Source organism: Muscardinus avellanarius (genome assembly GCF_963383645.1).
Source record: "Muscardinus avellanarius genome assembly, chromosome: 13".
In the NCBI taxonomy this organism is placed as follows: Eukaryota; Metazoa; Chordata; class Mammalia; order Rodentia; family Gliridae; genus Muscardinus; species Muscardinus avellanarius.
Genome location: NC_137799.1, coordinates 80,729,371 through 80,743,256, shown reverse-complemented (window position 1 = coordinate 80,743,256; position 13,886 = coordinate 80,729,371). Strand labels below are relative to the sequence as shown.

Sequence of the window (13,886 nt, the reverse complement as noted above, 5' to 3'; positions counted from 1 at the left end):
AATCCTTCTGCAATCTTCCTTGGTCATGCTCAGTTCTAAAAGTTTGAAGCCCCACCAAGGAGTTACTTTAACTTATAGCTGACTTGTTAAAAACTCCAGGCTTAGCCAGGCATGGTGGCGCATGCCTGTAATCCCAGTACCTGGGAGGCTGAGACAGGACGATTGCAGGTTTGTGGCCAGCCTCGGTAATTTAGTGAGACCCTCAGCAACTTAGTGAGACCCTGTTTCAAAATAAAAAATAAAAAAGGCTGAGAGTGTAGGTCAGGGGTAGAATGCCCATAGGTTCAATCCCCAGTACCAAAAAAAAAAAAAAAGGCCCACAGAACTCCAGATGTGCTCAATATCACAGATGTTAACTTCTCATAATAATCTTATTACAAATTTTTTGAGCATTTCCTTATATTGTTTCTGCACTGGAAATCTTCATCAGTAAGATTTGGGTAATGAAAGGTAAAGCAAAGGTATATAGTGCTTAAAACCTACCTACTTGGACTTTTTAGGCTTATTAGAAATGTAAATTGTTAGTCTGATTTCTTGAGAATTTTCATATTTTTTTTCAGTTGGCAGTATGTGGTATGAATACACTTTGTCCTTCAGACATCAGGCATGATCTCTGCCACTAAGAGTAAGAGGGAAGCCCCCAGAAGCCGAGGAGGAGTAACGTCAGGTGAAGTTCAGTTCTAGTGAATGAAAAGTCCACTTGCGTCCACAGGGAGAAAGATGAAGTAAGGCAGCATAGGCAGGAATGACTAACAAAAATCAACTGAAAAACCTAAAAATTACAATAATTTACATACAGAGCTGAGGGATTCTGTTCGCTTCTTTAGGACTCAGTTCCCTTGCTGAAAAAGACACAGGTTGACCAAAAGGACAAAGGTACTATTTATAAGAACAATCTTCGATAAAAACATCATGCTTAGGTGTCATGGAGGTACAACCGTGGGGCAGACCCATGTTCCAAGTTGAGTCATCAAAGCTAACTACTTCTATTTTTAACCAAGTACTGTGCCTTCACAGTCTTTCCCCCAAGACTATTATTATTCCACATTGACTTTCTTAAATAATTTGTGTATATTGGCTAGTGAACAGTTGTTTCCTTAATGAGATTATAAGACCTTTGATGGTGACACTTTTGTACAAATATTTGATTTATGTCTTGCCTGATACATCTAGCCTTATACTATAATGCCTTAATATTTTTCTAGTGTTTAATCTATTTGTTATATACGCATAAAAACTCTAAGATGCAATCTTTATTCTAAAGGAATTCAAGCTTCATTTGGAAGATAGTATATATAATGTATTTAAAGTATGGTAAGAAATTGTCTAAATGACCCCGAGTTATATTTTATATTCTATGTTCTCGATGAATGTGTTATACATATCTATATGGTATATTCTATAAACTAGTGGTAATAGGAAAATTGCAATGAGGGGCACACAGATAATAAACAGAAAGTAGATGAGCCTACTTGGAAATGTATATATAGATATACCCAACATACTAAAGGCAGCTAATGTTTACTATGCGCTTAGTATATTTAAAAAATAGAATAACAGCAGCCATCACAATATGCTCATTTTTAAATTTAGGCCTAGATATATTTATTCAAAGCAACAAATTCCTGTGGCCCCTTACATATGGAATTTGAGGAAAAGTTTTTATGTCACTTAAATCAAAGATTTATGGCAGGTTCCTTCTACTGATGCCTTTCTTCTATGTCCTAAATGACTTCAGAAATTCGACCTGGCACAGGCCCTTTGTTTCTCATTCACTATGTAGAAGAATATTTCTTGTAGCTGAATATATATTCTCCAAATTTCCAGTGAAAGACCCTTTGCAATTTGAGGCAAAAAAAAAAAAAAAGGTTGCATTGGTGAGTTGAAAGTTTGAATTTCCTGAGTTAATGTTGACATTTTAACATAGAAGAGACTCCAGTAAAATCACTTTTCTTTGCTGATAATTCCAGGCTTAGGTCAAGAAGACTTTCAGCAAAACACAATTTATTTTTTCAAGCACTCTACTTTTACAAATGTCAGTTATTTTGACTTTACAAACCATTGTATGTAAAACATCGGTTGCTGGTAAGCTCCTTCTTTTGTCTTCTTACACATCTAGAGTACTGATGACATAGTCTAGAATCTACAAAGCTCCTTACAAACGTGGTTTTCTGTTCTCCTAGATTGCTACCTAGAATTAGTGTAATCATCTTTCAATACTTTCTCCTGTAAGATACCCATTTTTCAGTACACTCATTTTATTCAAACTTTTTGGCTTTCTCCATACAGAAGACACCACTTTAACTAGCAGTGGCCCAAATGGCAATTAATACCTTAGCAATCACTGCTTACATGTCCACTATCCACTCAGCTGAAGAACCAGAAAATTACTGAAAAATCTCCACATCCTCCAAAGTGAAATATTATCAACCTTCCGAATCATAAAATATGTGCTAAGTGTACTCCACCACAAAATAGTTACTTCCCTCTCTTATAAGATGACAGTATTTTCACTCATTCTGAAGTTGTTTATGATTTTTAGAAGTATCTTTGGGAACGAAAAGGAGGAATAACCTAACTTACCACGGAGGCAAGATTCATGATACGACTGTCAGAGGAGGCTGTAGAGCTTTTAACACAACGCAAACCAAAGAGGCTCAAGCCCAGGAAGAAAAGAGCAGGTGGCAGAATGGTAGAGGAACTGAGAATCACTCCTGTCTTAGAGAGAGAAAACAGTCATCCCTCAGAACCCGCAGGGGATTGGTTCCAGGACCACTCACACATACCAAAGCACATGGATGTTCCAGCCTCTTATGGCACAGTATTTTCATACGCCCTCTGTACATCCTCCTGTATGCTTTTCATCATCTCTAGATTACTTATAATACCTAATGTGATGTAAATGGTATGCAAATAGTTGTTAGACTATACTGTTTAGGGAACAGTGATAAGAAAAAAATCTGCCCATATAAGGTGAATTTTTTCCTCAAGTATTTCGAACCAGTTGGCTGAATTTGTGAGTGTGGAGCCCATGGATACAGAAGGTTGACTGTGTTTTCACTCATTTCTCCACTGTGTATTGCAGTGGGGTAATTGCAAGGTAGGTTGTTACACACCCTGTAGGAAAAGGAAGTCCTGAGAGTCCTATGGGTTGTCATCACAACCAAATGTCAGACATTTATTAAGAGATCTAGACAAGTTAAGCTTATCTGATTCTATGCTTTACATTTGTTCTCTTTGCCCTTAGTTTCCTAAGAAAAAAGATTAAGAATGGCCACAGGCAGACTCACAGTCCTGCTGGTGAAGGCAAGTCTCTTGGTGCAGAGACACCTGGGGAACAGAAAGGAAGCAGGCTGGGGAAGCTTAGGATACAGGGGTTTTCTCCAACATCCCTAAGCAAGAACACTTCAATCTAGTGACATTCAGAAAAATAACACATTTCTCCTTGTGCAAGGATAGCTGGAACACGAAGTTCAATAGGGACTAACTCTGCTTGTAGCTTTTCACCTGTAGGCTCAGCCATTCCATTGTCTCAGCCAAACCTGAGCAGGCTCTGCACATCCGAGAGAGAAGCAGAGTCCTGAGCCTACTGTCTGCTGTAACTTTTTCTCCTCTCCTCTTACAAGGGAGTATATCTTGTAGATCTGGCTCTTCAGCTTTTGATAGTAAAGTCTGAACTTCAAAATGCCAAGGTTCAAGTATTGCTAAGAAATAAAAGTGTAAGAAGAGATTGCAAAGAGTGGTTCTGGGGACTGGGACGGTGGACATGGTCAAGGGTGAGCCTTAGTTCTAGGACAGCTGCAGCTTTAGTGCGCTGTTACCTGAGCTCTTCTCTTATTAGTGTTAGATAATTTTCCCTCCAGCTGCAGCCCTGTTGCTTATTTTGTTGCTGGTTTAACATCAATGCCTGACCCACATTTACGGTACTCAGACCTCTTTTCTGCAATTTTTAGCTGCACTTACAGGCAGGGATTGGATTGCGGGTCAAAGCAGTGGTGTTACAAGAAAAGGTCTATTCTTACCAGTTTTATCACATTGTTTACTGCCTATTTGAGACCTATGATTTTAATGGATTAATAGAATATTACAATACAGTGGATTTTCCAGGTGCCCTGTATTTGGGGAACTTCCCTTCACCCATCACAATTTGGGTGACAATTAATCTTAGAAAATTCCCCACATGCAAAGGGAAATAGTTGTGGCTCTTCCGTGTGTCACCCAGCCCCAAAGTATCCTTATCTCACCGAGTGGCTGTTGCTTTAAGTAAGGATTTTGCATTTCAGCTTAAACTGTGTTTAAAAGAACTGCTGTTGAAAATAGCAGTGTTGCAGTAATATCACAGACCCACATCTCGTCTAAGTCTGTGTAGTGCAGTTACAGTGTCAGCAGGCCATGTCTGAGTATGTGTTCACAAGCCTTCTGGGGAGGGGGGTGGAGACATTTCTGATTTTTCCCCTCTAATATTTGTGGATGGGGAAATATCTCAGAGAACAACCTAGAATTTTAGAAGGAAAATAATATACATTTTTGTTCACAAACCCTATTTAGCACCCACCAAATCACAACCACAGACACTTAGCTGAGACTTCTGCTGCCAGAACACTTCAGTGAAAAGTTGTAAAGTGAGAATTTCATAGAAGTGCCAGTTCCTTGCTAGACCTCAAGTTTTAACACCTTAAAAATATAATATGTTTAAAATGACTTCATATTTAACCTTGTCAAAAAGAAGGAAGTTTAAATTGTAATGGGGGCTTGGGTATCTCCCAATCACAAGGCTTATGTGGGAGGCCACCCATTGACACAGACCCACATCCACCCCTGCAGCATGTCCAGGGGTGGCGGCAGAGGGCTCAGTCCAAGGATTTAACTGCATTAGCAATTTACCGTTTCCACATTTTATTAAAAGACCAACGGCCTTCACACCGGCTCCTTGCTTTACAGAGGGGCAGTTCTAAAGGTTGGGAAGCCACTGTGTCCTGGGAATAAGCCAGCAACGTCATGATTGCAGTACCTGAGCCTCCTCATTATCCCGCATCCCTTCCCTGTCATCTGCTATTTATTGCTCGACTTCAGGTGCCAGTGGACCAATAGCGTCTTTTCATTCCTCCCTAGGTGAGCATGTGAGGCTATTTCTGGCAAAATGTTTTCTTAGGATTGTCCTGCAGGGAGAGCCTCCAAGCTCAGGCCCTCAATCCCTTTTCTAAAATTCTTGGACCAGATGTGTTTGGAACTCAAAATTTTCTTTTTGGGGATGGTGTTCATAGCATATATTACACAAAACCTCCAGCAGGGTCTGAGCCAGCACTTCATAATCAAATGCATGAATATTTCTGCAGTGAAAATAGAAATTTTCACAATAAATGGAATAAGTAAAGACTGTAAATAGCCTGAAACCAGTTCAGGGCAAGCTTTGCCATAGAATGAATTTGGGTGTTAAATTTGCAAAAGAACTTTCAGTTTTCTGGGCAATCTGGGAGACAAGAGATTTTAGATTTGTATTTGGTTTGTATGAGTTTATGACAAATTAACCTATTTGATTTCAGAGAAAGAGGGGATGGGCCGATTGCAAGTAGCTGAAGGGACCTTTCAAAGTGATCTTTGGACATAGTTTGATTATACCGAACAGGATTTGAGAAAAACAGTTGTCTTTGTCTCTGGGATTCTGTTCTATGGGCTTGACATAGTCTTTCCCCTGGAGTTAATCTGGGACAGTGCCCTGTCATGGAATCTGGGCTGCCTCACTGTGCTACAGAGAAAGGCCCAGGCTGGGCTGATCTAACCTACCGAGACTCCCAGGACATTCCCAGACTAGAATAAAAACCTCAGCAAGACTAGATTGTGGAAGCCAATTGGCATGACTGTAGAATGACTCCATAATAAAGTAATTACACAGTTTGATTTTTTTAAAGCATAGAAGAACCATAAAAATCCTATCTTCTTAAGCAATAGGAGGATAGGTTGTTAAAGCTAAAATAACTGAGGCTTTAGAGGTGGGACTGGAAAGAGTATTGTCTGGATTGTTATGCTAGGGACTGTATCTGTGGGAAGGGGTGATTTCCTGGAGATTAGGGCTGTCACCAGTGAGACATAGGGAGGTCAAGGCTTACTTGGCTTCCAGGGCAAGGGCGATGATGCCTGCAGCCATAGGGGCCGAGGCCGACGTCCCCGTGTGATTGTCTGTGCATCGCTGCCTTAGATCCGTGGTGATCTGGAAGACAGAAGTGAAAAACTCAGGGCTCAGGTCAGTGGGAGTCACATGCAAGTGGGAAGATATTCACTCACCAAAGTGAAATGGAAGAGTATTGAGAGATTAAGTTCCTCATTTCTGTAACCTGCGACTGCAGCACTTTCAGAGAATCGCCTGTGTAAATCAGCTCTCATAAGGGAACAGTTTGGAAGTTGCACTCTGCTTCTGTTTAAGCCAGAATCAGGATTAGGGGACCCAATAACTTGAAACACAAAGGCCATGAAAGTGTTTCTTTAGGTTTTGCACTTCACCCTAGTGCCAGTCCTGTGAAAATTTCAAGTTCTCTCATTGCCCCAACATTTAAAATAAATTAAACATGTTGAATTCACCGCCACGGAGCTCACGTTGGTTGTCTAAGCCTTCCCAAACTATTACCCTATGAGAGCTGCAGGTTTCAAAGCCAAAGGTAAGAAGGAACTTTTGATTGTGAATCTTTCTAGAATTCTTGCATGGATAACCCATAGCCCAAGGCTTCCCCAGAGACTTCACATGGATACATAAAAAACAAACAACAATAAAAAAAAATACAAGGCTGAACCCAGTGCCCTTCATATGAGATTGAAGCACGAAGAGTCTGGTGATATGTTCTAGAAAGAGGAACTTTATTTCTCTATTTTTAGTTTTTAATCAAAATGTGAGAACCAGATTCTTTTTTCTATTTTCTTGGCTTGAATCCAGTTCTGCTACGGCTGGATAATATTATCATCCAGCAAGGGCAACGGTTCTTGACCTTTGATTCACTATGAGCTCACTAAAACAGAAACTTAAATTGAAATTCTCCTAAACAAGAGGAATTAAATACTGGGGAATGATTCTGAAGACCACTGTAATATCTTTAAGAGTTTTAAAATGCTTCCTCTGGGATAAGAATCCATCTTTGTTCCCTGGGGACCAACATTACGTGTGCTAAGAATGCACAAGGCTGGGCTTGAATAAATCTCCCTTTGGCCTCAAGACAAGTGTGATTACTGATAAGAAAGTGGACATGGAAGGTCAGCAGAAAGGCAGAAGGGCATAGAGGCAGCAGAAAACAAAGCCGTCTCATTCTAGGTGCTTCCTTTAAGAGGCAGAATTTGGTTTGAGAAGTGCTCTATAATTCCCAAAGGATGGACCCTTCTTAGAAGTGTCTTCTCTATCACAGGAGGATGCTCCCCTGCACTTTTCTACGATGGGCTGTGGATCTGGACTGACAACTACCTTAGCTTCACAAGAGGTCATCTGTTTTACTGTCTTTTGTTTTATTGGACACCTCTACCTACTGGATTGTCTCTACAAGGTGAATACACGTATTGACACAAAGAGACTGAAGAATGAACAAAAGTTTTCGAATCACGTAGATATGTAGGATGTTGTGGATGAACAGAGCTGTGTTCTAGGTTGAGAAACGTCTGGACTTTCCATCGTTGTCTTTAAGAAAGCATTTTAAAAAGTTGTATTAAAAAACACATAACCAGGGGAATGCCCATAATGGCAGCTACTTGAGTGGTTGAGGCAGAAGGATTATAAATTCATGGCCACTTAGTGAGACCCTGTCTCAAAACAAAAAATAAAAAGGTTTGAGGATAAAGCTCAGTAGTAGAAAGTCCCGGAGTTAAATTCCCACTATGGCAATAAAACAAAAGCAAAAACATAAAACAAAAAACTAAAAAAGACAACCACATAACATAAATTTACCCTTCTAGCAATTTTTGTGAGTTCAGTATAGTACTGTTAACTTCATGTATGTTGGTCTACAGTATCTCTAGACCTTTTCATTCTCCATGGCTGAAACTATATCCATTGAACATGGGTTCCTCATTGCCCCTCCTCTCGCAAAAAGCATTCTATCTTCTCTTTCTGTGTTTTGTTGCTTTCGGTATCTCATACTCATAGAAGTGGAATCACTTGGTATTTGTCTTTTCATATTTGAAGTGTTGCACTTTGCATCATGTCTTCAAGGTGTATCAATGCCATAGCATATGACAGGATTTCCTTACTTTTTAAGGCTGAATAATATTCCATGGTGCCACATTTTCTTTATCCACTCATCTCGCAATGGATACCCGGAATGCCTCCACATCCTCGCTGTTGTGAATAGTGCCACAGATGCACATGTGTGTGCAAAATCTTTTTAAGGTCTCGTTTTCAGTTCTTTCAAATATATTAACAGATGTAGGATTGCTGGATCATTAAAAAGGCATCTCGGCCTCCTTTGAAATTATGGATGAATCTGTGGCTTTATTTTCCAAAAGACAGGTCTCTAAGTCAATGCATGAACACACCAGAAGCAGCTGGTGTGCAGGTCTCCAGAGTGGCTGTTGCTGTGATGTCCTTGCCTGCATTTTTCTCTTTCTACCTCACCCCAGGATCACATTCCTTCATCCAAGGTTGTTGGCTTTTTTTTTTTTTTTTTTTGATGACTTGTGCCTGGACTCAAAATTTTTCATGATGTTTCTCCACTTGGCTTTCTTTACTTATTCTTCAGCTGCACCAGACACTTTCAACGCACAGAAACAAATCCAGAACAAACACTTCAAGTGTGTGCAGCATTTTTTTTGAGTATAATAAATAACCACCCCCAGCCAAACATGAACAATCAGAATTTTATGATGTTGGGTTTGCAATGGGAATATGACTCAACCACATATAGGAGCTAGGTACATACAGAGAGAACATGGGCTTAAATAAAAAGCTACTCGGTACTTTTGTATATGAACCCCAAAGAGCTGCTCGATGCTGTGAGAGTAGGCAGGCTTGAGAAATTCCAAATCATGGCTGTGCTGTCATTTTTTTCCCTAACCACTTTAACAAAACGAAACTTGAGAATAGGAGGAAGGGGCTGGGGGGGAGGGGAGGGAGCAGGGAGGCAAAGTAAAGAGGAAGGTTAAAAGGAAGGGGGAGAAAAGAAGTCAAAACATCCTCACTCTCTTCTCATTTGCTTTTAGTGTAAATTCCAGCTGCATCATTTCAAGAGAAAGTTACTGCCAGTGGTGGAGATGTTTAGGTGTAAACGATGGGGAAGATCCGGGTGGAGATTTCCTCATTAGAAGAAGCCACAGCCTCAGAGAATTGTCAAAGACCACCAAGGAGCATACAGCCTTGAAAAATGATGTTCCAAAAACTGGAGCCACATGGGGTAACCCCATTAATCACAACGCATGCACATAGGATCTGACAGTGTAATTTAATGGCAACTTGTGCTGGCTGCTCGGCCTGCAACGTTGGCCAGGGAGTCCAGAGATCCTATGTGCAAAGCCAGAACAATAAAGCACTTGAACTTTAGACAGTCCTAAGAATGTCTCAGAACTTGGTCTCCATCCCGGTGGTACATCTTTGCATGCTCTAAATTCCCTCAATTCACTGTCCAAATCAGAAACAGAATTTCTTCCTCTAAAGAGCTAACTTCTCAAATTGCTCAAGAAAATAGCATGTGTGTCCATCGGAGGGAAGGAAACCAGAGACAACAGGGCCCTGAGCCAGATCAAAGCCACCTTGATCAGCAAATTAGATTTTTAGCCTCTCTCAGGATCAGTAGCAGATGGTTTTTTGGACTCCACAAAGTTTGGGATGTCATCCTCACTTGGTAAAGATGGGTGGGTATGGCTCAGTCCTAGTCAGGCTCCTCTGAGAAGAGCCATTACTTTTTCTCATCCTAACACTGGATATCCTAATAGTTCACATTTCATAGTTCGAGCTGGTTGGACTTGGGATTGTAACCTGTTGATACCATTCTCCAGGGACTTTCAGTCCAGACCCACTTTGGTCCTAAGCAAGCAGCCTTTCCAGCAGCCTCTCGGGGAGGGCTTTCTCTCTCCCTGATATCCTGTGATCTGTTTTATTTGGAAGGTGCCATATTGTCTCATCTGTTAAAAGAGCAACTGAATAGATATTTTTAAAACATGAAATGATTCTACTGTCTGTTAGGTTGAATTTGTCTCTGGTGTTGATTTGGGTTTGGATTAGAAATGTGCCAAGAAAGCTGTTTTCAGACACAGCTATGGGGGAGAAGGGCAGAAACAAAAACCTAAATGTGTTCGTGAGTGAAAGAGAGGAGCTGATTTATTAAGCACAGTAACATAAAAAGGACCCAGGAACCACAAATGCTTCTTGGGTCCCCAGAAGTCACACAGATTGGATGTAAAATTCAATCACAAATGACAAGTCAATACACAATTCCACTCCTGTGTTGCTGAGAAAATTTGAAAATGGGAAGTGCAAACCTAAGGTTTGGCTTAGAAATGTGAGTTTCCTCTCACTAACAAAGGATCTCATCTTATCTCATTTTGTGTCTCCCTAATGTTCAGCTCAGTTCCATGACCCACAGAGGCCTTCATTTATTTGCTAAGCTGAATGGCTAAAACTAGTCTCCCTTATACTCATTTTGGTCTACGCTTCAAACCCTCCCACACATTAGGAAACATCTCTTTCTTGACTGTCCAAACAAAACTCACAGGAACTAATAGTCACCTTGCAAAAAATCGGGTGTGTACATGTATGCATACAACCCAGGGGTTAAACAATGGCTATGATTGCTACCTCACTGCTTCTCCTACAGCTGCCACCATAAGCAACCCACAGCAAGTGAAACGGTGTGCAAAATTATGCGTGTTTGCATAAAATTACATGCAAACCCACAGAAACCGTGCAAGGAAGCTATGGCTTTATTTACCAGCGTAGACAATGGAGGCTCAGAGAGGCTCAGCAACTGGCCTGAGAACACAGATTAAGCAAAGAGCAGTTAAGTGGTGAAGACATTAAACCCCCAAACAGCAGCAAAAGAAAAAATTTGAGTTTTAGAGTGTCCTCGGCCATGAGAACAAAGGCACCAGGCCAGGCCAGCTAACAGGGATGGCAGAACCCGCCTGGAGGTCCCGCCCAAGTCAGCAGGTAGCAGGCACTACTCAGCCACAGGGTTCATTCAAATCCGAGCTTTTCAGACACAATGGCTCCTTTCCACTTTTTAACATGAGAATGTGGCTCAAACTTCCAAATGCACAAAACACATTTGGATTCGCTTGTCTTTGACTCATGAAAAATAATGACATTTTCTAAGTCAGAAGGAGAAACAGAGATTATAGAGAATAATCCGGCACAAATGGGGGCTGCATTTGGAAGCATGAGTTGGGCGGGGGCCTGGGGAGGACAGGATGCTAAAGGAGCCCTGTGACTTCTTAGAAGTATTAAAAGCAGTGAGATAATTGCACCCCAATGGCCTTCAGGACAATCCTGAGATACCAGAGCAGCAAGTTTTATTTGAGCACAAATAAATATAATGATATTAAGAGAAGGCTAAGTGGAATTTATATTCTCCAAGCCTTGGCTCACAGAGCCCTCCCCCAGGAGGACTATGATAGACCCCATAAGCTGATTAGCAAGACAGATTCCTAGGGAGAAAAAAAAAATCAAAGGCTGAACAAGTCCCAAAAGAAAGAGATGATTTAATGACAGGAGATGAGGGAGAAAGGAACATTTTATCTATAAAACAGAATTTGGGAGAAATATAGGGGGGGGGTATAAGAAGTTGCAGGTGGAATCTTTAATGCTCTGTGACATTAAGAAAAATTATAGACAGCTTTTTCATGTAGCAAGATTCCCATTAATTTTCAATGCTGAATACCCTATCAACTATCAATTGCTTTCCACTACCCTACTAGCTGAAGGAGTTGCTCTGAAAGAGTACCTCCCTGTCCTCCTGTGACTATGTAAACAACTTCCCAAGCTTCCATCCTTCCACATAGCTGATGGTCATTTATGCAGGGACATTTATTGAGTGGTAGAGGGGGTGTGTCTGTTTTAGGGAAGATGATGAAGGGGCTGAGCTGATGGTATTTGAGGAGAGATGACAATTATGGCATGTGTCGAGGAGTTCTGCTTACAGAAGGCACTCTGCACACACCAGAGCCCTGGTGTGAACACCAGCCAAGAGGCTGAGCTTGGGAGCCTGGGGCTCATGCTCTGCTTTAGCGTTTTGCCAGGGGTCTGACTGAGCAAGTTAAGGGGTAAAGGAATGCCATTCAGAAGAAGAGGAAAGGTAGGAAGATGTAGTGGACACCTATATATATATTCTCTATGTTTCCTTGTTTTAATCACAGTGAAAGGAACACAAAGCAGGTAAGAAAATTGTTATTTTTGCATATAGACCCACTGGGAGATTTACCAGGAGAAATTACCAGGAAATTACCAGGAGAGCACACTTAGTCTAGGATGGGCTGGGGGTCCGTCCTGACTGATTGAAATCCAGGCTGTATCACTTACTTAGCTGCACTTTATATTCAGCCTTAAAAGCTTTAGTTTTGTCATCCGTACAGTGGGCACGATGGTGCGTTTTCATGGGGTTTTAAGGATTCAGTGAGATGATGCCTCTAGTGTGCATGGAGCAGTGCCAGGCATGTATTAGAAAGGCAAAAAAATGTGGTATTTTTGCTATATTAATATAACTATAAATGTACTGCATGTGAGATATGAAATAGATGCATACAATTGCATTAATAAAAAGCCTATTTTATATCATGGCTTTAAAAATAACTAGTCATTTCAAAGTATTCTCATTTAGTTATAAAAAGGCTTCCTATTATAATTATGATATTTTAGATGCTTCATTTGCTATAATAAGCCACGAGGCCACAACTGATTCAAATCCATGAAAGTCTGCAGGCAATACCAATGTCTACAGTTGTGTTAATAGTAATGGCAGAAACCCAGGGACAGAGACCTTGCTATGCTTGAAACCCAGGACAAGATTTTCCTACTTCTAAACCATGAAAAGGTATTTTGTCCAGGACAAGCAAAATTTATTTAACAAAAGTACTTTCCCAGAATCAGAGAGGATCCTGGGCAACTGTCTTGGTTCAAATCACAAAGGTGCTGTGTGAATGAAGAATGACAACCATGCTCTTCTGGAGAGGCTGCGAATGACAAAAGGAAATGAATGGCTCAGGGAAGAAGCCTGGTACAAAGGAAGGCGCTGTAGCATTCAATCACGCGCGCCACTAACAGGACGTGGGCATCGCCCAGGGACCACAGGCGTTTGGGTTCAAAGCTTGGTGGAGACAAGGTCCCAGGCGTCACACAGGATTATTCATCACTCTGACGTCTTGAAGGAAGAGGGGTCAGCTGGATCATAAAAGGCTTATGTTGCTGCCAACTCCACTCATGTTCAAACTGTTAACATGTTCACGATCAAAGAGCTTTCCTTTATGGGGTGGGCGGAACAGATCACAGCCACCATTCCTAGATGGGGAAAACGGAGGGGCAGCAGCACCTCTGTTCACAACAGCTGGAGAACCGGCTGACCTGCACTTCAAGGGTGCAGCAGACTCCTGGCTCAGATGCCGGCAGTTACAGAGCTGTGTGTGTGTCACCGGCACTCCCACTCAGGCCGTCCTTATGAGCAGCATCGTACTATCTTCATCTCTGAGGTGGTGCTGGTATCCTCCATTTATAGAGGAGGGTGACAAAACTCAGGGAGGTCTGTTTATTCACCAGGTAGTCGATCTGAAGTTAGAAACTAATTTTAAACAGTTTTCAAATATCCTTTCCCATTGGGGGTAATTTGGGGATTCAGACAAATAAGAATAAGTTAGAGAAAACAGGAAATGCAGAGATGATCAAGAGTGTAAATGTCTATCTTTCCTCATTGGAAATGGACGCTTTGTTAAAT

General features: G+C 41.2%; 1 protein-coding gene across 2 annotated transcripts in view; it reads right to left on the bottom strand.

Annotated features, from left to right (window-relative positions):
• The window catches only part of PCSK5 (proprotein convertase subtilisin/kexin type 5), a gene marked incomplete at both ends in the record, with an annotated part of 434,445 nt that overhangs the window by 219,013 nt on the left and 201,546 nt on the right, over positions 1-13,886 (bottom strand). For both annotated transcript variants that reach the window (XM_080709117.1, XM_080709118.1), the window contains one exon: positions 6,108-6,208. In XM_080709117.1, coding sequence (XP_080565243.1) covers positions 6,108-6,208 — 101 coding nt within the window. The remainder of the gene's footprint in view (positions 1-6,107; positions 6,209-13,886) is intronic.